This window comes from Elephas maximus, chromosome 1, assembly GCF_024166365.1.
Source record: "Elephas maximus indicus isolate mEleMax1 chromosome 1, mEleMax1 primary haplotype, whole genome shotgun sequence".
Lineage (NCBI taxonomy): Eukaryota > Metazoa > Chordata > Mammalia > Proboscidea > Elephantidae > Elephas > Elephas maximus.
The window spans coordinates 112,169,653-112,193,211 of NC_064819.1; the positions used below are offsets into that span (position 1 = coordinate 112,169,653).

Genomic DNA, 23,559 nt, shown 5'->3' on the forward strand with positions numbered 1-23,559 from the left:
TGTATAGACCCTCTCATGGGTGGTAAATTTTCTACATGAAAATGAGTGAGACTACACTAACAAGGCCTGTTCATTACCTGCACCTCTTCAGCCCACCTTCACCACCTCACAATCTGTGTTTCTTAAAATAGGGACAAATCTCAAAAACAGGAACTTCAGCTTTAACCCAAAAGGCTAGAAGTGTTTGGAAATCTTCACCAGACTTCTCTGTGAACCCAAAGACACACACCTTTGCCAATTTGCATGATTTACATATTAAAGAGGCTGATTTTTTTTTTTTTTTTTTTTAGGACACATAATTTTCCAAGAGACTAAGCAAACAGTTATAACTTATACACACATATAGGGCAAGAAAATTAAGGATTAAACCACTCAAACGACTCAAGTAACAAACACCTAATATTTATTAATAAATTAGTACACTTGAAGGCATTTTTCTGATATCAGTCCCTCACCACTACCCTCCAAGCCCGGCCCACACAAAGGTAGTCCACACCACCCTTGCATGAGAATCTCAAAACGGAGCATTAGATGGTATGTTTATAAATGTGAGCATCGTTGCAAATATATCAGACGAGAGTTCTTACAGCGGCAGCCATTTTTAATTAAAGTGACGGAAGGATGAAGTAAACCCACCAAGACCCAGGCCTTGAGGACAGACTGGACCTATTTGACTATGTGTGTATAAAAAAAAACAAAAACATCTTTTAAAGCAAAGCTGGGCAAATTCTCTATGGAAAAGGTGCCACTGGGATTCACTTGTGACTTTTCAAAGTATAGCAATATATTCCCAAACAGCTCAGTCCCTAAAAGATGAAGGTCAAGTTCTTTCGTGGCCTCGCTGGTAAGCCACTTAAACAGCAAGTCCCGATGGCTTGAGGACTTCCTTTTTCCAGCCCAGAGCATATTGGCAGAAGAGAAACACAAGTAATCCAGCATGCTACATGGTGTCCAGGTGAAAACCATACAATCAGCAATAGTGTGGTCAAGTTTCAGTCATGACTATATAACAAGACATTAAAAAGATAACTTAAAATCTAAGTGCAGTACAGTAACTCAACGGGGTCTTAACCCTTCAGAAAATCTGTAAATGACAAATAATAATGATGATAGTAGTAATAATTAAAAAAAAAAAGTAGGTGTGGCTGTTGAGAGACATGAAGACTGCTTATAGAATTCACATGATGTCATTATACTTTTAAGAACCTCACAAGCCAGTGTGCAGGAAAAGTCACACTGCGTTAGAGTAAGTTAAGGGAATTTAAAGTGCACAGAACAATTTTGAAAATACGTAAGAAGGCAAAACAGAGAAATATGGAACTTGAAAAAAAAAAAAACCTTAGTGGTAGGTATTTTGCAACAGTTACACCTTAAAAAAACGGCTTATAAACTAACTTCCCAGAAAGGTTTAAAAAAAAAAAAAAAAGAACTCAAACACTGGCCATATATTGTTAAACACACACACGCACACCAAAAAACAAAAAGAAAAACCAAAATAATAAAACCACCCTGCCACTAAATTGAGCAAATATTCCAGAGTGCAGTATCCCTAGTGTTCTACAATAGGTCAGGAAGATGGCTATAAACAGAGTCCAGGAGGGTCTGGCTGGCTTCCTGGCTCTTGACGCCAATGATCTCAAATAGCCGGTCCAGTTTGTCCTCAGCCTGGGGGATCTCTTCGATTACCCGCAACTCCTCCGGATTCAGGATGTGGAGCATATCATCAAAGATAGGCTGCAAGTCGCAGGGGTCCAGGCGTACCTGCCGCAGCACTGTGTCCTTCTTTTCTGCAGGGGGAGAGAGAAGGGACCGGATAGCTGTTAGGGACTGTACTGGGGGGGAGGAGTGACATCTACCCTTGTGCCAGCCTACTCCCTCCTCACCTGCCTCCTCTCCAAAATGAGTGAGGTAAACTCTGGTTCATTTTAAACAACAGGAGAGTTTTTGTTTGCATACACACATAAGATAACAAGATTTGCCTAATGGAGAACAGGAAAGGATCTGCTTGGATGGGTTGTTGAGGTATCATTAACATGACATTTACCTAGATTTAAGTGCTTTCTTCTAAATTCTCCTAAAAACTCAGAGGGAAAATTCTGAAATACCTAAAGAAACTTTTACTTCTTTCCTCATCTGTAATGCATTTACTAAACAAAGATCTCCATCAGCCCACCGTTTTCCCAAATGATCAAAAATTCCAAGTTAAAGGTAGTCTGCTTTCTGATTACATTACAATATTTTAAAACCAAACTGCTGAGAGTGAATGAAAACACACAAATAAGGAACAAATTGCTTCATGGGTCATACCATAGGTTGGGGTGAGGAATTATAAAATGTAACATAATAAGTAACAGAATGTAAACTAGAATATAAATATATAAATACACAAAATAAACCAAACCCATTGCCATGAGTCAATTCCGACTCATAGCGGCCCCAGAGTGGAGCTGCCCCGTAAGATTTCCAAGGAGCGCCTGCTGGAGTCCAACTGGGGGCCTTTTGGTTAGCAGCTGAGCTCTGAACCACTGCACCACCAGTGTTCCAAATACAAAATAGATGAATATAAATATGCAAAGCAGATAAAATATAACCTATTTTATGAAATGTAAGAACATATAAAATAACCCTTTCACAGAATATAACTAGAGATATAGAATATATGGAATATAGCGAAAATCTTTCATCAGTGTGAGTGTGCTAATTTTCCACTCTGCTATTAAAAATTGAATGTGGTGAGTTATTTATTAAAGTACCAATCCATATATATTTTTAAACATCGTCATTTGTAACCTAGCTTAACAGAGCAAATTTTAGGACTAATTTAAGTTACGAAGACCTGTACTTCAATTGTTGACTGGGAGCCTAAACTGCTATGTAAACCTTCCCCTAAAATACAATAAAATATTATTTAAAAACAAAACAAAAAACCCAAAAACCTGTACTTCAGACTCAAGATAGATTATACTTTAAATCTTTGGATTCAGCAAGCCTGGTAAATTATTTTCAAAAAACGTGCCGGACTACATTTTACCAGCCCTTCCTTGAAACACCTGATAGCATCGTGCACATAAAGGGTGACCAATACCCCTTGATGGGGTCACTCTCTGCCATGTCCCCACTGGCTATCGAGGTGGTTTCTCCCCAGTCAGCCTCAGCTCAGACTTCTGGGCAGGTCATTCAAATGGCTCAAGTACAAAAGGACAGTGGAAAGGACAGGGAGAAATTGCCAGAAGCTCTTTCATGGGAGGTGGGAAGAGTGATAATTGTGCCCTTCCTGTTATGAGCCCTTCCTGCAGGTGTTCCTCTGTCCTGCAAGTCTGTCTGTACCTTTGGTAATAAAGGAGCCATTCCTGCTCAGCGCGGAGGAGCCGCTGGATGTGGAGTCACAGCGAAGAAGGGGTTCAGACTCATCCACGAAGAAGCCCTTGTTCTTATCCAGGGGGGAAGGCTCCACCGTCAGGAGGGTGGAATTCTCAAGTTTCCCGTTGGGGCTAGGGATGGGGCTCGGGCTAAGTGGGCCGGGGCTGGTCGGGAGGGCCAGTTTGTCAGTTTCCAGCTGTGGGAGGGAACAAAAAAATTTATTATTATATACTTCAAAAACTATAGAGGGAAAAAAAAAAAACACAATGAAATCAAAACCCCTCTTTGGATACTACTTTTTGTTCCACTTAATATTTTGTATATAAATGCTCACATTTCAGCCGTCTGTAGTTTATTTTATTGCTAGATACATATGCCCATATTGTTAAATCTTTCAAACATATACATGAGGGTATGTATGAGCACTAATCAACTCAACGGCACTGGTTTTTTTTTTTTTATGAGCACTAAAAAATAGTTAGGAAGCATATATACCAAGCTGTTAGCACTGGTTACCTCAGAGAAGTGTACCTGGACACAGGTGTGAGGAAGAAGATTCCCACCTTAAAATATACTTTTGTCAAGCTGGAAGAGGCCTTAGGTATTATCTAGTATATTCCCCTCTCTTTACAGATCAGGAAACCTAGCCTTGGAAGTGAAGAGACGTTCCTATTTAAAGGCTCTCAACCAGTAAGTGTCAGAACTAAGACTAGATTGCCGGGTTTCCTGGTATATATTTCTAACTAGCTCAGCAATTAAAATTGCTTAAAATAATTGAAAACAGGAGAACACTGGAGATAAAAGTCACTGGGAGGGGAGAGTGAGGACCACCCCACAGGAGCCAGTGTCTCTGCTCTGAGAATATAATAGAGCCCGGAAGCTTGCATCCTGGAGTGTGGAGCAGAGAGGGAAGGAACAAGTAATCAAACAGAGTAAGATAGTTTCAGGTAGAGAGAGCTTCATTACCACTCTGGCTGCTGTGTGGAGAATGAATGTCAGGGAGGCAAGATTCAAAGCAGGGAGACCAGTTAGGGTGCTCTCATAAGAGACAAAGGCCCCTGGGTGGCACAAATGGTTTGCACTCAGCTATAAACCTAATGATTGGTGGTGCAGACCCATCAAGCAGCACCTTTGAAGAAAGACCTGCTATCTGCATCCATAAAGAAAACCCTATAGAGTAGCTCTACTCTGTAACATGTAACCATGAGTCTGAATCGACTGGAATGCAACAGCTTTTTTTTTTTTTTTAATAGTAGCCAAGGAGTTCCTGAGGGTTAGCCAAAAGGTTGGAGGTTTGAGTCCACCCAGAGTGCCTTGGAAGAAAGGTCTAGGTATGCATTCATGAAAAAATCAGTCATTGAAAACACTACGGAGCACAGTTCTACTCCGACACACATGAGGTTTGTTATGAGCCAGAATCAACTGGATGGCAATTGGCTTTTACAGCAGCCAAGTGAGGTATGATTCTAGCTTATAACAGGGGTATACAGTAGAGATGGGTAGAAGTGGTAGGCGATATCACAACCATTTTACAGGTGAGACAACTGAGGGCCAGAGAAGGCACACAGCTACTGGGGGAAATCCAGTGCTCAACTGAGGTCTGCTTGACATCTCTATTTTGCCCTTTCTTTTGAGACTAGACTTTAGAGCTCTGGCAGGCACTTGTGGCATCTCCTAAAGTCCATTGACTTTACATTCTTATTTGCTTTGCCAGTATGGATGAAAACGTAAGGGCCAGGTGGCCAGATCATACAGGGCAGGGTTCAGGGAATGATGTACACCTCCCCAGAGCTGTTTAATCATCACTCTTTAGAACACTTATCACTTCACTAGCATACTTAAAGTGAAACATTTTCAAGCTCTTTAACCGGGAAGACAGACTAGCATTTCCAAGTATTACCCTGGATGGTTAGATAAGGCACAAACACAATTGCCTCTTTTACAAAGTTTAAAAGCAAAACAAAAAAACACAAACTGGTTGCTATCTAGTCGATTCCAACTCATAGCTGCCCCATAGGATTCCCAAGGAGTGCCTGGTAGATTTGACCTTTTGGTGAGCAGCCGTAGCTCTTAACCACTACGCCACCAGGGTTTCCTTACAAAGTTTTAGGTCTGAGAAATTCTTGCCACTGATTACAAATTCTGAAGACCACTGGTTACTGATGCTTCCACAGTGTTTTTCCTCAGTGCCATCACCCTTGCCCTGTTTCCGCTTTCAGTGTAAATTGAAGACTTGGATAACATGCATTCCCAGTAACCCCCTCCTGATCCAGGGACAAGTTTTATGTATATGCTTTTAAATTTTTAACTCAATAGGCCTTGGCATGTGCTGCTCCTCCCTGAAAATGTACATGGCCATTCATGCCAATACACATTTCTTATTCACTCAATTAGACAAAGAACTCTTGTCTACACTCTGGTTCTCAGGGACATTACACTGGAAGACATGGTCAGTCAATATAGTGCACTGTTCTCGCTTAAAAAAGAAATTCCCACCCACAAATCACATGCCAACAGAACACAAGAAGTCCACCCGCCTTATTTCCTGAGCTCTGTTTGTTCAAAATGTTAAGTATTTAAATTTTTTCCACTATTGCCACAGGGCTCGTATCAGTAGAAATTAAGCATATGAATTCCAACATAATTTGGAAACAGAGAATGTTGAACTGAAGTTCTCTTGTGATTACCGGTAATGAGCCAGGTGAATATGAACACGCCTGCTAGGAATGGTTTTAACGTCCCCACAACGAAACTACCAACCACAGCTAAAGCCAGAGACTATCCAACAGTCATCCTTTCTAGAAAATCTACTCAGCTTTAGTATAAGTATTTCTTACTTCGTGTAAGAGTAGCTGGCTGCATTCCAGATTTATCTAAAGTTATTTTTTCCCCCCATGGTGGGGGGGAATTGCTCTCAGAAACTTACTCTTTTCCTTTAATATTTATTCCTCCTTTGCCTTAATATTTATCCTATGTCCATGAAAGCAGATTTATAACACTGTAACTCTATTAGCATTGTGTTATCTGTAATATCCCTAATCAGGAAACTGAGTCATTGGGATATGTGGAAATTAATTCTCTATTTTATTAATTCTGAAAATTCATGTTTCAGTGTTCTGAGTTTATAGTGAGTGAAGAACATCTATACTAAGATTTAGATCCAGAAGACAAGTACTCCAAGAAAGCCAGATTCCCATAGAACAGGGTCTTCTATAAAAAGCTTTGAAAACAAAGTTATCAAAATATTCACGAAGTAGATCATGAGTAACTTATGTCTCTTTGAGCTTTCCAAATTATCTATAAGGACATAATAACTTTTATAACTAGAAAAACAACAAATGTTATCTTTAAGAGCCACCACGGATAAGAATATTTTCCTTCTGCTAACTTGAAATGTGGCTGCAACAGCTCTTGTTTATACTGGTAGCCATGAAACAGGATATATTGCTGACCCCTCTCTATACTTTTGTTAAGCGTTCATGATTCTAGAAGTGCTATATCCCCTCAGCTTATTGCAGTGAGGCACGTATTAGAACTTTAAAGAAAGGCCTCTGAGTCCACCAGACTTAAAAAGTACAGTTTTAAGTCCCCTGAAACTTAAAAAATACAGCTCTTTTTGCTTTATAGGCATGAGGTAATTGTGCTAACTTGGAAGACTTACTCAAAAAATGAGGTAGAGACAGTAAGACAGACCCAAAGAGGAGGGGGCAGCAGCAATGAGGTGAGCACTTCCCAAGCAGCTAAACACAGTACAGTATGGTTCTACTGAATGAGCTGGAGAGAAGAACAGACAAATGAATCCTAAATGTCCTTCTAATTAGTTTTCTTGGAAGTACACTTAGTCCTTCTAGATACTGTATTTATTAGTCCAAACAGATAAGGGAAGGGAGATAAATGGTTCACCTTACTCAACCTGTGGATTATACCTGTAGCTTGGCTGCTGACCTGACTCTTTTCCTTTCTGATTGCTACTACTGCTGACTACAAGGAACCATCCATATGGATTTGGTGAATACAGTATTGTTTGAAATTTGCAGGCCTGAATGTCTCTGAGGCAGTGTTTATGAGAACAGTGATTCACCTCGTACTTGGATTGTACTGGAATGAACCACGACTGTCATATTTTCTCCTTCCCCCATTTCCAGCTGTGTCCTTGCCAATCCTTCACCCTCACTCAACCAGGGTTCTAAAACTAAAGTGCCTGCTCTTGAGTGCTCAACCAAATCACAACCTGAAACTGAAGCTCAAAAAGTAATTCTCTATTTTTAGAATCAAATTGAAAAATCACTTCCCTGTTGACTGGCCTTCCCTACACATGACACGCGGTGGAAGTGTTTCCCCAGCCCCTAGGGATGGCGGAGCCATGAATGGGAATGGAAAATCTTTTCAAGCCTTATTCACGGCAAAAGTGGTATAGCAATTAAACAAGATTTTGAGACATCTACTTTTTTTCTCCCTATAATGTAGCATTTTTTTTTATAATGTAGCAGAGTCCCTGGGTGGTGCAAATGGCTAACATGCTTGGTTGCTAACTGAAACGTTGGAGGTTGGAGACTAACCAGAGGTGCCTCAGAAGGAGGGCCTGCTGATCTACTTCCAAAAAACCAGCCACTGGAAACCCTGTGGTGCACAGTTTTTGACACATATGGGGTAGTCATAAGTAGGAACAGAAATAGACTTGATATAACTGAGTTTGTTTGTTTACAATGTGGCATTGCATTATGGATGTATTATGTATCATGCACGCAGGCATGGGCCAAGGACCCCAGCGGCAGAAGCCATCTTTTCAGCATGATTTTCATGTTCACCACAGTCACTCCTAAAAGTCAAAGTCATGAAAATCCTGAAAAATCATTGCAAGGGAAGAAAGGAGACCTGCCACTACCCACCTGTGTGATCCAAAGAAGCCACTTCCCATCTCAGACCTACTTCCTCATTTCTAAACTCGAAAGGTTAGACTAGGTCACCACTGAGTTCCTTCAGTTCAAATGACGTTTGATTTAGTGTTTGTCTTATCTAGTGCTATTTCATTCTTCTGGCTGCCTCTGTCTCGAGCTTCCTTTGTCTTTCCAAGTTACCCCCACCTGGCCCACTCAACTAAAATTTACCACTGAGTTATTTTCAATTACTATCCAATTACAATCTCCCTGTGTTTACACAATCTGTTTTCACAAAACTAATGAACAACTTTGATGCATCAGTGACCCGCTGAAACAAAGCATTCATCACCCAGCCTGGACGCTCCTTGGCAGGCTGCTGTAACAGTTCAACTTAACCCATCGTCTCCCGGCACCACCCAACTGGTTTCCATCAGGCCCTTTTCAAGGAAGGAAGGAAGGAAGAGTTCCATGTTACATTTGCGAAAATCTGGATCACCTTAATAATGGTTTTTAAAAGCACATTTCCTAACTCCAATTTAAACCACTTGCTGTTCCATCTGAGTTGATCGTCTTTTTACTCAGATCAAGTAAACAAAATAAGTCGTTACCACTATTGTGGTAGATGAAACAGCATAAATCATCTATAACCTTTTTTTTTTTTTGGTGAGGCAGCTTTCATTAACTCCATTTTAGAGGTAGGAAAACCACAACTCAAAGAGGTTAAGTAATTTGTCCAATTTGACCAGGCCTGTCTCATGGCACCTCCCTCTGTGGGCCCATTGCTTAGGAAAATTGACAAACCCTGTAAACTGTATGGTCCCTGGGTGATACAAATGGTTAGCACTTGACTACTAACTTAAAGGGTGGAGGCCTGGTGATGTGCTTTCATAAGGATTACAGTCAAGAAAACCCTATAGAGCAGTTCTATTCTGTAACACATGGGGTGGCTAGGACTCAAGATCAATTCAATGGCAATAGGTTTGGTTTTGATTTTATATAGACAGGTAAGGTTGGGCTCTGAAAAAAAAAATGCTACCCTCTTTGCCATATAAGTATCTCTTGATAGCCAAATCTATTTTGTGTCTATATTGTCTATATTTACATAACAACAAGCAATGGTTTGTTATATTTGGTTCTAGCATTTAAGATATAAACTTAAGTTCAATAATGAGGGTTAGCAGCCCTGTCTCAAAAAATTTATCTGAGTTTATCCAATTCCTAGTTCAGATACTGAAGAATATCTGTACACATGATTTTGCCCTTGAAAAAAAATAAAACAAATACACTACCTTTAGAAGAAAAGGAAAAAAGTATGAGACTTGAAAGTCCCAGATGATACGCGACAGTAACTTTTAGATTACTAATCTTAAGTGTGAATTCTTGTTAAATCCAAACCAGCATGAGGGATCTTGGCAAGAATAATCCAAATTTACACAGCAAGTTTTATTTTTTTGGCAAGCAAAAAGAAAAACTTAAGAGGGAAAGAGGAAAATGCTGATTTCTAAATCTTTGAAAGAAGGGTTATCACCCATAGGAATTTGGGAGGCTGTCTTGGAAATGGTAATATGGAATGGAAAACACACACACATCTGTAGGTAAAGCAAATATGTTAAAATGCGAATAAGTGTTGAATCTAGGTGATGGGTTTATGGGTGTTTGTTATACTGTGCTTTCAACTTTTCTTTGTTTCCAAAGTCTTAAAAAAAAAATTTAGAAAAAAACAAATAAAAGGGTTAAGAGCCAAGTAACCTTAAGATTAAAATTCCCCTAACTTTCCTTGGGCTTCTGATTGCCAAAGCCCTTTGTTTTCTTTCCTGCTTTCCTCTTCTCCTACCCAGACCGCAGGAGAGGGAGGCAAGGAGGTGCTTCCATTGCCTAAGTCGGGAACAGCGCTCACGCTGAAATCTAAGTCGTCAATTGCCATGTAGACATCCCAGATCTAGATCTGCTGTCTAGTCTAGACCTCCCTGGGGTCACTGGTGGCCATGTGATGGAAGCAGATACAGGAACGTCATGCCAAAGGGCTCTGCTCAGCCACCATGGGGGCCCCTGTGCCAGACCAGGGAGGTGGCAGTGCCCAGTGAAGGCAGAGCCACAAGCTGCCCAGGTGAGCTGGGAGCCTGCAAAACTGACTCATCCACTCAGGAGGATCTCAGGATTAACTTGGTGGAAAAATTCCAAAACTCTTGGGAAATTATTTTTCAAGACACCTACTACCTTAGATCTGTTCAAGAACAGGATAATGAAAGGATTTTGTTTCAACTGCAACCTTAAGGCTACGTTTAAACTTTAGCCCAGGTTAATGGCCCCTGGTGTATTTCTCCCTTACATACCCCAACCAAAATTGAGGTAGGTGCTACATTCGTGTTTATGTCATCTGCTAATTCTGGTAGTTTCTAAGAGTTAATTTTAAAACTGAACTCCAAAGACTACAAATCCTCCCACAGACAGTTAAATCAAGGTGTCATTGGCCAATCCTTGCCCTAAGCAGGAGAATTACTCCTTTCCTGGGTGCACAAGGGAAAAAGCCACAAGCAGTGCTGCAAGAATCTGCCAAAGCTGGTAAGAACCGGCTGGCTCCAGAGGGAGGCAGGGAGGGCGGGTGCATATCACCCAGCTGCTGGCATGTATATCTGCAAGCTGTCCAGACTGCTGACATCAACCGTAGTGTTACTGCAGCCTTGAGCTGACTCACTGACTAAAAAGCTTTCTCAAAAAGGGAAGCAGGAATGCTAAGTGGGCTCTTTTGGTTCCGAGCTGACGTCTATTCACATTTTAATACATCACTGAGCCTTGTAGGAGCTCAGCTCCATCTATATGTTAGGAGATCATGCTCTGTTGGAAATTACTTGGGTTTTTCTAAACTTTACTCATGAGGTCTGTTGGGAAGCCTTGCCCACAAGAAAGCCTTTGGACAATTCTAGTCTAAGTCGGAATTGGCCTGATGGCACACAACAAAAACAACCAGAAAAAAAAAAAAAAATGGTGCACGAACTTTATAAGCTTGACTTAAGATGGTGTGGAGGATAGAAAGTAATTTTATAGGAAACGTAGTAAGGTAAAAAGGCTTATCTTTGTGATACAAGGTTTTTGAACTTACCAAATTTGATGAATTAGATTCCACAAAACAAGCCTGTTGCTGTCTAGTCGATTCTGACTCATAGCAACCATAACAGGACAGAGTAGAACTGCCTCATAGGGTTCCCAAGGAGCGGCTGGTGGATTTGAACTGCCAACGTTTCTGGTTAGCAGCCATAGCTCTTAACCACTGCACCACCAGGGCTCCTTGATTAGAATAGCATCGCTTAATAAATCCATTAGTTGGATTCATACAGTTAGAATTAGAATACACACAGTACACAATTACAAAGGTACAAAGGGGATACAGTGAAAAATACTTCTCCCTCCACCCTCTGACTTCCAGCTCTCTGTTTCCCTATTCCCCTCCAGGGTGGCAGTTACTGTTAACAATTCCTAATGTTCTCTTCAAGAGTTAGTCTATCTTATACCAAGAAATACATATGTGTATTCTCTACCCCAACCCCAATTTTTTTTTACACAAATATGTCAGCACATTGTATGCACTGTCCTGCACCTTGATTTTATTTTTAAACAGTTCTTGAGATGGGTACATAAAGAGCTGACCCACTCCTTTTGACAAGTGCACAGTTTCACTGTATGGATGGAATGGATGGATGTCCCATACCTTATGTAACCAGTTCTCCATTGAAGGGCATTTGTGTTGCTTCCACTCTTTTGCTATTACGAAAGATGCTACAATGAATACTCTTGTTCTTGCATCATTCTGCATTGTATATGGGGACTACCCACACAAAAAAACTCATTGCCATGGAGTCGATACCAACTCATAGCTACCCTATAGGACAGAGCAGAACTGCCCTGTAGGGTTTCCAAAGAGCGGCTGGTAGATTCGAACTGCCGACATTTTGGTTAGCAGCCGAGCTCTTAACCACTGTGCCACCAGAGCTCAGGTAGGATATATCCCTAGAAGTAGAGTCAAGGGCCAATCTGCATTACTTTGGTAGATACTGCCAGGTTGACCTCCACAAGGGCTGGATTAATTTACGTACCCATCAGCAATAGACAGTTCCTCTTTCCAATAACCTCACAACACAAGTGTGCTATTTCCCAATATCCTCACAACACAAGTGTGCTAACAGACCTTTTCCTCTTTGTCAGTCTAGGAGGTTAAAATGGTATCTCACTATAGGTTTTAATTTGAATGTTTCTTCTTATGAATGGGGTAAGAAATGTTTGAGAGTTTTCAGTATTTCCTTTTCTAGTAACTGTCTTATCCACACACTGCCCATTTTTCTACCAGGTTGTTTGGTCTCTTTCTTGATTAAATTGTAAAAGTTCTTCATATTTTAAGGAAGTTAATCCTATGCTGTAAACAATTCCTCCCAGTTATTATTTTGTCTTTTCATTTGTGTGTGGTGTTTTCTGGCTTGTATAGTTACTACTACGTTGTAGAATTTTTTCTTGCCTCTGTGTTTTATATTATTCTTAGAAAAGCATTCCCTACTTTTGTGATTATAAAAACAAAACATTTTCCCCATTTTTTTTCTAGTACTTTTTTGGTAATAAGTAATCTTATCTTTTGGTAATTCCATTCCGTGCCCTGATAAATCAAAGTTCCCTCTGGAATATACATATAGTTTTTTTTTTTTTAAACTGGAAAATCAGGAGTGATAATTCTCTCTCCCAAGGAAGTGGTAATGAATAAGCAATTAAAATATTGAAATTAACTACTGTATAAGAAAACCTATTGCTGATCATGGTGCAATTCTTCCTCAGTTAGTTCACCCACTGTTGGCACTTGGCCTACAACAGATCAGTTTAGCCACAGAGAGAGTCTCACAAATATATGGAAGAGAAGCTAGGCCAGAACTGGAAGCTATTAAGCTTTGACTAGATAAAGGTTTTGGCTTAAAAACAGGGGTTCGAACTGGTTTAGTCATGGCCAACAAAACGTAACAAGAAAAGACCCAAATTTTTACAATTTGGGTGGTGTGGAATGATAATCGAAACAGAAAAAATTATGAGTTGAAGTCCTGGAATGGGAGACTCAGAAGAGGCGTGGCGAGCCCTTTCAGGAACCTGAAGCGTGAGACTGGATTATTGGCAGGACTGTGGAAAGCAACACACATTCAAAGTGACATGATTGGCCATCATCTTCCAGTGGGGCACCATTGTTTCTGACATGAGCAAGAGATTTTGTTGCTATGCAACGTGTATGCTGCCCTTGTTTTCTAACAGGAAGATTAGGTTTCTAGCAGGGCTTTGACATGTAATTTTTCCCATTCTGGTTCAGCCAACCTTTAAAAATTTGGGTCTGTTCTGGTTTTGCTTCCCTGGTCATGACTGAATGGGAAGAACTGGTTTGAAACCCTGCTTGAAAAAAAAAATTAAAAATATGTTCTGTAGCACTGATAATGAAGGGATAAATAGGCTTCTTTTCATAATATTGATTTTCATTTCCACCCAATGCACTTTTTGAGAAAGCCACTTACGGGTGTGGATTAAAGGGGTAAACAATGCCATCCACTAAAAGACTCAGTCTTTTCTAAATTTTGAGATACTGTGTCTCAGGAAAAAAATAAAAGCCCACTTCAATCCCTCTAAATAGTAATTTAACAGAATATACCCTAAAGTTTGGCTCACATACCTACCTTTCCTATAAAATTGTCCGCTTCTGGAGGGCAGATTCCTGTGTGTGTGTTCATATAGAATTTACAGTGGCTGATATAGGGCTTAATACATTATGGTGGTCAATTAGTGTTTGCTAAATAAATTGCCTATATTATATCATCTTACCCTTAAAGGCTATAATTTTTTTTTTTTTTTAAATGTGTGTGTTAGAAAAAAAAAAAAATTAGGGAGGGGCATATATCAATGTCAAGACCCTGAAAATCTATTTCCCAGTCTTTTCTTCTCATAACCTGTTTGCCTCAAGCTCAACTATTCTATTTCATTAATTCTAAGACCTTTTTTCCCCACATTTTTTAAATTGTGCTTTAAGTGAAAGTTTAGAGTTCAAGTTAGTTTCTCATATAAAAATGTATACACACATTGTTATGTGACCCTAGGTGCTATCCCTATAATGCAACAGCACACTCCCCCTTTCCACCCTGTATTCCCCGTGTCCATTCAACCAGCTCCTGTCCCTTTCTGCCTTCTCATCTTGCCTCCGGACAGGAGCTGCCCACTGAGTCTCATGTATCTACTTGACCTAAGAAGCACACTCTTCACAAGTATCATTTTATGTTTTATAGTCCAGTCTAGTCTTTGTCTGAAGAGTTGGCTTTGGGAAACATTTTAGTTTTGGGCTAACAGAGAGTCTGGGGTCCCTGTCTTCTGGGGTCCCTCCAGTCTCAGTCAGACCATCAAGTCTAGTCTTTTTACTGGAATTTGAGTTCTGTACCCTACTTTTCTCCTCTTCTGTCAGGGACTCTCTGTTGTGTTCCCTGTCAGGGTGGTCATCGGTGGTAGCCAGGCACCATCCAGTTCTCCTGGTCTCAGGCTAATGGAGTTTCTGGTTTATGTGACCCTTTCTGTCTCTTGGGCTCATACTATCCTTGACTTTGATGGTCTTCATTCTACTTTGCTCCAGGTGGGTTGGGACCAATTGATGCATCTGAGATGGCCGCTAGCTAGCTTTTAAGACCCCAGACACCACTCACCAAAGTGGGATGCAGAACATTTTTTTAATAAACTTTGTTATGCCAGTTGACCTAGATGGCCCCTGAAACCATGGTCCCTAGACTCTGACCCCTGCTATTCTGTTTCTCGAAGTGTTTGGTTGTATTCAGGAAACTTCTTAGCTTTTGGTTTAGCCCAGTTGTGCTCACTTCCCCTGTATTGTCCTTCCCTTCACCTAAGATAATTCTTGTCTACCATCTAGTTAGTGAATATACCTTTCCCTCCCTCCCTACCATGGTAACCGTCAAAGAATGTTTTCTTCTGTGTTTAAACCTTTGCTTGAATTCTTATAATAATAGTGGCCTCATACAATATTTGTCCTTTTGTGACTGACTAATTTCACTCAGCATAATGCCTTCCAGATTCCTCCATGTTATGAGATGTTTTGTGGATTCATTGTTGTTCTTTATCATTGTGTAATATTTCATTGTGAACATACCATAATTTGTTTATTCATTTATCCGTTGATGGGCACATAGGCTGTTTCCATCTTTTTGCTCTGTGAACAGTGCTGCAATGAACAGGGATATGCATATATCTATTTGTGTGATGGCTCTTATTTGTCTAGGATATATTCCAAGGAGTGGGATTGCTGGATTGTATGGTTACTTCTATTTCTAGCTTTTTAAGGAAGCACCAAATTGATTTCCAAAGTGGTTGTACCATTTTATATTCCCACCAACAGTGTTTAAGTGTTCCAGTCTCTCTACAACCTCTCCAACACTGATTATTTTGTGTTTTTTGGATTAACGCTAGCCTTGTTGGAGTGAGATGGTATCTCACTGTATTCTTGATTTGCATTTCTCTAATGGCTAATGATCATGAGCATTTCCTCATGTATCTGTTAGCCATCTGAATGTCTTCTTTGGTGAAGTGCCTGTTCATATCTTTTGCCCATTTTTTAATTGGGTTATTTGTCTTTTTGTTGTTGAGATGTTGCAAACCAAAACCTAACCAAACCCACTGCCGTCGAGTCAATTCCAACTCATAGCAACTCTAAAGGACAGAGTAGAACTGCCCCTTAGTTTCCAAAAAGTACCTGGCAGATTCGAACTGCCGACCTTTTGGTTAGCAGCTGTAGCATTTAACCACTATGCCACCAGGGTTTCCTGAGGTGTTGCAGTATCTTGTAATTTTAGAGATCAGATGCTTATGGGATTTGCCGTAGCCAAATTTTTCTCCCCCAGTCTGCAGGTTGTCTTTTTACTCTTTTGGTCAAGTCTTCTGGTGAGCATAAGTGTTTGATTTTTAGGAGTTCCCAGTTACCCAGTTTTTCTTCCAGTGTTTGTGCATCGTTAGTAATATTTTGTATTCTGTTTATGCCATGTATTAGGGCTCCTAGCATTGTCCCTATTTTTATTTCCATGATCTTTACCGTTTTAGATTTTATATTTAGGTCTTTGATCTATTTTGAGTTAGTTTTTACACATGGTGTGAGGTATAGGTCTTGTTTCATTTTTTTCCAGATGGATATCCAGTTATGCCAGCACCGTTTGTTAAAGAGACTGTCTTTTCCCCAACTAACAGACTTTGGGCCTTTGTCAAATATCAGCTGCTCACAGGTGGATGAATTTATGTCTGGATTCTCAATTCTGTTCCATTGGTTTATATATCAGTACCAGGCTGTTTTGACTACTGTGGTGGTATGACAGGTTCTAAAATCAGGTAGTGTGAGGCCTCCCACTTTGGTCTTCTTTGGTAATGCTTTACTTATCTAGGGCCTCTTCCCTTTCCATATGATGTTGGTGATTTGTTTCTCCATCTCAGTAAAAATTCCTCACATTTTAATAACTCTGAAATAAGAACGAATCTTACAACTATAATTGTCAGTGTTTTTATTTCTTACTGGCACATACAATACTGGTGCCATTTTCAGCTGGCATGGTATTCAATGAAACACAGTAATAAGTCTTAATTATAAAACCTACTTGCACCTCTTAGACAGGTCGCTGTGAGTTGAAATCAACTTGACAGCAACTAACAACAATACCACCACCTCTCAGAAGCTTACTAAATGAGCACAGATATAAAGCACCCAGACAGTGTTTGGGACACATAGATACACGCTGGCTCTCTTTCTCTTTGATGCACATTTCTTGTAAGTAGGGTGGTATTATAGGAGCCCTGGTGGTGCAGTGGTTAAGCACTCAACTGTTAAGCCAAAGGTTGGCAGTTTGAACCTACCAGCTGCTCTGCAGAAGAAAGATGCGGCAGTCTGCTTCCATAAAGGTTACAGCTTTGGAAACCCTGTACGGCAGTTCTACTCAGCCTTATAGGGTCACTATGAGTTGGAATTGACTCAATGGCAATGGGTATAGGGTGGTATTATTTGCTCTAGAGTCAGAAAAGAATGTGGAATTCAAATTCCAACATAGAAAGAAAAATAGTAGCTAAGGTTTAGTCAGACCCCTGCATTACAAGCCCAGGACCTGGGAATTTTACACTCATCATCTCTGGCCTCCCAAGTCCTTACAAGGCTGCTATGGGCAAAGTCAAATTCTTGGATCTGCCAGTTCCTTCTATTAGGTCTTGGGGATTCAAAGTTCAAACTCCAATAGTTGACATGAGGTGCAGCATGGGAACCTTACTTCTGTACCCTGAATATTGCAGAGTAGTTAAAAGGTTTCTAAAAAGCTCATTACTGAGCAAAACAAAGCAAGATGCTAAGTAAAAGAGACATCCTTGCTGCAATAAGCAGGTGGGGCTCCCAAGGCAGAAAACAAATGGGAAAATCTTTGGGAAGAAGGCCACAAAATTGTCTGTTAGGTTGTTAATCTGCTCTCTTGAAGGAAACAACAGTCTGGTTTTTTTTTTTTAAATGACTTTCAAAGCGACAAACATACATCTGGTCTAGTTTTCTGTGTATTTTTTGGTGGGTCAAGTACCCCTTTTCTTCCGACGCTATCCCATAATTCCTTGTGCACAATTCTATTACAGCTTATTCTAATGAACTGTAATTGTTTGCACATGTGTCTTCATCTCAACGTGAGCTATGGAAAGGCAAGGATCACCTTCCTTCTTTACATAGTGCCAGGCACGTAGCTGGTGCTCCACAAAAGATTTTGAATAATTTAATGAAACCTCAGAATAAGTGATAAGTACAACACCTGATAAGTATAAGACCCTCAACGAGATGGACTGACACAGTGGCTGAAATAATGGGCTCAAGCATAATAACTGTGAGGATGGCACAGGACCAGGCAGCGTTTTGTTCCGTTGTACACAGGGTCACTATGAGTCAGAACTGACTTGATGGCACCTAACAACATGACACCTGACTCACTACAAGTTGGAATCCACTCAGTGGCAATGGGTAATGTGGCAACAGCTGAAATGCCATTAAAAATCCAAAGGCTTGCTCATTGACATTGCTCCTTTGTGCACAACCACCTGAAACACAGGCATCACTAGATGCACCTGGGTCTGTTGTGTGTCAGCAGTATCTTTGTAATGTCCTCTCACCACCTAAGAAGTTCCCCAGAGCCTGCACTCATATCCTGCAAATTAAGTAACTTGACCTTTAAAGACCCACTGTGCTGTGGTAACACAGCAAATGACACGCGCTAAATACATGCACGATGTTAGGTACCTAACATCTTAAGGCCTTAGAACAATAACCCCTATTTCCTAAGAGATGACCAATGGGCAAATTAAAGACAAAGACTAATTTGAATAGCCAAAATGCCAACAACAATTAAACATACAGCTGGCATTTGCCTTAACTCACTCTCACTATATGAAATTTCTGAAAATAGCTGGTCTCAGGCCCAAAGATAAGGACAGCTGCATCCTGCAGCTGGTAAGCAAAAAAAAAAAAAAAAAATTAGTAACTGTAATCCCTTCTGCAGCAGAAGCAGGAACACTCTCCTCACGAAAATAGAAGGCCCAGTGCTTCTCTCACTATTGAGATTCTCCCAGTTAATAATACAGAGCAAAGCCACCCCGTCTCCAACACAGAATCTCAGTATAAACTCGAGAGAGAGAGTGCGATCAAGAGAGTTAGAGAGAGGGAGGGAGGGACAAAGAGAAAGAAAAAGAAGAGAGAAAAATCTGTCCTATGGTTCTGGAAAAATTTAACATGCCATAACAATCAAGGAGCTTTGGTGGTGTAATGGTTAAGCACTTGTTTGCAAACTGAAAGGTCGCCAGTTCAAACCCACCAGTGGCTCCTCGGGAGAAAGACCTGGTGATCTGCTTCTGTAAAGATGAGAGCCTAGGAAATCCTATGTTGCAGTTCTACTCTGTCCTATAGAGTTGTTGCTATGAGTTGGAATCGACTTGAGGGCACACAACAACAACAAAAAAACAAATAACCATTAGGAGTCCCTGAAGGGTTGCTATGAGTCGGCATCGACTCAACGGCAATGGGTTTGGTTTTTTTGGTTTGGATGTAGCAAATGGTTAAGCACTTGGCTCCTAACCAGTTCTGACTGGTTGGAATCTACCCAGAGGCACCTCAGAAGACAGGCCTGGAGATCTGCTTCTGAAAGGTCATGGCTATGGATGCCCTACCAAGCATAGTTCTACTTTGCAACACATGGAGTCCCCATGAATAGGGATGACTTGACAGCAACTGGTTTGTTAACAATCATTTTACAACATAAAAGTAAACTACATTGGTTCCAGGTCTACCAGTTTGTTCCACTACAGTATAGTTTTAATCTGCTTAATCTTATAGGAGGAGGGAAGAAGGGATAAGGCGAATAACCATAGCTATTTCACTATCCAACTCCCCTGCTTGATCAGCATCAATTCTTTGAAAGGAAAACCTAGAAATTCAGGTGCTCAATCTTAGTTCTCTTTTCCTAATTGCCACTGAGGGAGCACACCATGGTCTTTACAAATCCAGAACTTTATTTCTTCACTAAAGGAAATATCCCAGCCAGCCTAGGAAACTTCGCATGGGCAGTAAGGAGTAAATATTTACAAACAGCTGGGATTTCCAGTTCTCGGGCAAGGAACCCAGTTAGCAACCCTCCTGCTTAAAGTAGTCTTGGAATTGGAAGAACCTTCCCACCCTAGATTCAGTGACCCTAAGTATTCGGTATTTAAAGGATCCATTGGTATATGCGTTGGAGCTCATTAGGAATAGCCTTGTATCATGGATTGAACTGTGTCCCCCAAAAATATGTGTCAACTTGGCTAAGCCATGATTCCCAGTATTGTATGACTGTTCACCATTTTGTGATTTGATGTGATTCTCCTTTGTGTTGTTAAGGCCTACCTCTATGATGTTAATAAGGCAGGATTAGAGGCAGTTATGTTAATCAGGCAGGACTCAATCTACAAGATGAGGTTGTGTTTTAAACCAATCTCTTGAGATATAAAAGAGAGAAGCGAGCAGAGAGAAAGGGGGACCTCATACCACCAAGAAACAAGAGCCAGGAGATTAGTGCAACCTTTGGACTTGGGGTCCCTGTGCTGAGAAGGTCCTTGACTAGGGAAGATTGATGACAAGAACCAGAGCTGACAGAGAGAGAGGCCTTTTCCTGGAGCTGGCACCCCTATGTTTGGATTTATAGCTTCCTAGACTGTGAGACTGTGACGGAATAAATTTCTCTTTGATAAAACCATACACTCGTGGTATTTCTGTTATAGCAGCACTAGACAACTAAGACACCTTCCATCTCTCTAGCCTCTAGAATCTGGAAATAATAGTAAATATTAATAGTAAACATTTGCCGAGTGCTTACTGTGGGTCACATGCACCTAATTCTCACAACAACCCCCAGGATAGGCACTAATGTTACTCCCATTATCTAATGAAGAAACTGAGGCAGAGAGGCTAAGCACTGTAATTTACCAAATGTCCCCAAAGTGATTACACTGGCAGGGAAGGAATTTAACCAGGCACACATCTCCACACTGATGTTCCAATTTAGAGCCTTAATGGCTGCTTAGTTCTCTATTTAGCACATTCTTCCTCCCCACCCTCTTGGCTTTATGCCCTTAGAGTATATAAATGTGTGTAAATTTCTTCCGTTCAGCTGTAGGCTTCCTTGAGGGCACTGACTTTGTCTTACTCATCTTTCCATTACCCGAAATGCTTGGTATAATATTTTGCATAAAACTTGTTAAGTAAAATAGATTTTTTAAAAAGTAGATTCACCTTCTTTGCTGTTTAGCTAGGGTAAACTTAAACCCAGGCTAAAAAAGAAGTGGACAAAAGCTCACTCTTTCCTCAAATTTTGCCTGAGATTCCTCAGAAAAGTCACCCTTGAGTTACAGGGAGAAGTTACATATTCCAGAGAGAAGAACATACACAGATGCAAAGCAGATTATGCATCTGGCCATGTAAACTCGTCTCCACCCTACTCGGCCCTCTGTTTTTGTTCAAGCTAAAGTGTAGTTAGCTTGGAATGCTTCCTGTGAAATTTTCCTTTCATTTTGGTCTCTTCACTTAGAAAATACAGAGTTCAAAATTCACAACACATAAGGATGGTGTTCCCGGGTGGTGTTCGGCTGCTAACTGAAAGGTTGAAGGTTCAAATCCAGCCAGAAACTCCTTAGAAGAGAGGGCCCAGCAACCTACTTCCAAAAAATCAGTCACTGACAACTCTATAGAGCACAGTTCAATGCTGACACAGATGGCGTTGTCATGAGTCAGGGTCGATTCAACAGCAACTGTTTTGTTTTTCTATAAAAGCATCGTGCTCTGTCACTCCATGAATGCTTAAATCTAAGACAGAATCCATACTTTGAGAGATTTGGCCTAAAAAACTACATATGTTAAGGGACAATTTGCTTCTCATTTAACTCAAAGGCATGCGTAATTACCAATAGAGCACATGTGTTCCACTTGGACTACTTTCACTTCTGGGTATGAAGGATTTATCTAGAGGCTACTACCCGACTCTCTATAGGGTCGCTATGAGTTGGAATCTACTTGACGGCAATGGGTTTGGGTTTTTTTGGTTTACTACCCAACTCTAGAAAGCTGGGTAGGTGTTTGTCTGCCTGCCTGTCTGTATTTGTTTGAAGACACTGGAGAGTTACCAAGGCAGCCAGGGCTTGAGGGGCTAAAACGCAAAGAGAAGGAAAATTGTTTGTAAAAGAAGTCAAAGGAAAGGAGACACATTACCCTTAAAGGAACAACAATAAGCTGACTTCAAAACAGAAATGAAGGCAGCTAGAAGGCAAGGACATGAGACCATAAAAGCACTGAAAAAAAAATAACTGTCCACCAAAAATTCCATTTCTAGCTATCCTTCAAGAGCAAAAGTGAAATGATCCCATTCATTCATTTAGTGTTTCAAGAAAAAGGAAAACAGAGATTATTGCTGGAAACCTACACTGAAAAGTATTCTGTAGGCAAAAGAAAAATGATCTCTGGTAGAAGCTGAGGCTCCAGGAAGGAAGCAAGAACAGAAGAGCAACAGGAAAGATCAATATGTAGGTAAATCTAAGCAATCCCGACTGTATAAAACTATAATTATGTGTTACTGAGGTCAGGAAATGTGTATAGCCAAAATTCATGACAATAAAAAACAAAATACAAGAGAAAAATAAATAGAATTAATGTCTTGGTTCTGGGTAAGGCCAATGTATTGTCTAGAAAATGGTAAAAAAAAAAAAAAATACACATTTATAAAATCTCTTATAATTCCAGTATGCATGTTGTAATCTCTAGGGTAACCATTAAAAGCAAAGTAAATGTGCAACTAACAAGCTGATAGAGGAGGGGCATGGAATTAAAAAAAAAAAGTACTTGATTAATCAAAGGCAAGAAAGGAGAGAAAAAAAAGAGGGTAGAACAAATATAAAACAAATAATAAGATGGTAGATTTAAACCCAAGTTTATCAGTATTGAGGAGCCCTGGCAGCAAAGTGGTTAAGAGCTCGGCTGCTAACCAAAAGGTTGGCAGCTGGAATTCACCAGCTGTTCCTTGGAAACCCTATGGGGCAGTTCTACTCTGTCCTATAGGGTTGCTCTGAGTCCAAATCAACTTGGTGACAATTTTTTTTTTTTTTGTATATCAGTGTCATGGATTGAACCGTGTCCCCCCAAAATATGTGGCTAGGCTCTGATTCCCAATATTGTGTGATTATCCACCATTTTGTCATTTGATGTGATTTTCCTATGTGTTGTAAATCCTATCTCTAAGACGTTGATGACATGGGATTAGCAGCAGTTGTGTTAATGAGGCAGGACTCAATCTACAAGATTGGGTTGTGTCTTGATACAATCTCTTTTGAGATATAAAAGAGAGAAGCGAGCAGAGAGACAGGGGGACCTCATACCACCAATAAACAAGAGCAAGGAGAATGGCACAACCTTTGGGCCCAGGGTCCCTGTGCTGAGAAGCTCCTTGACCAGGGGAAGATTGATGACATGTACCTTCCTCCAGAGCCCACAGACGGAGAAAGCCCTTCCCCTGGAGCTGGCACCCTGAATTTAGACTTTTAGCTTCCTAGACTGGTTTTGTTAAAACCATCCACTTGCAGTAGTTCTGTTATAGCAGCACTAAATAACTAAGATAATCAGTCATTACATTCAAAATGTAAACAGGTTGGAATTCTCTAATTAAATGACAAAAACTCTCAGACTGAATAAGGAAATAGAAGTAAATGCATGCTATTTACAAGAGGTATTCCT

At 40.4% G+C, this 23,559-nt stretch overlaps 1 protein-coding gene across 1 annotated transcript in view; it reads right to left on the reverse strand.

Annotated features, from left to right (window-relative positions):
* Positions 1–399: 399 nt before the first annotated feature.
* Positions 400–23,559, reverse strand: part of TNFRSF21 (TNF receptor superfamily member 21) — an 83,814-nt gene continuing 60,654 nt past the window's right edge. Inside the window, exons 5-6 of the mRNA XM_049893797.1 lie at positions 3,328–3,556; positions 400–1,787 (exon numbers count right to left, since the gene is read on the reverse strand). Of these exons, the coding sequence (XP_049749754.1) occupies positions 1,558–1,787; positions 3,328–3,556 (459 nt within the window). The 3' untranslated portion in view covers positions 400–1,557. The remainder of the gene's footprint in view (positions 1,788–3,327; positions 3,557–23,559) is intronic.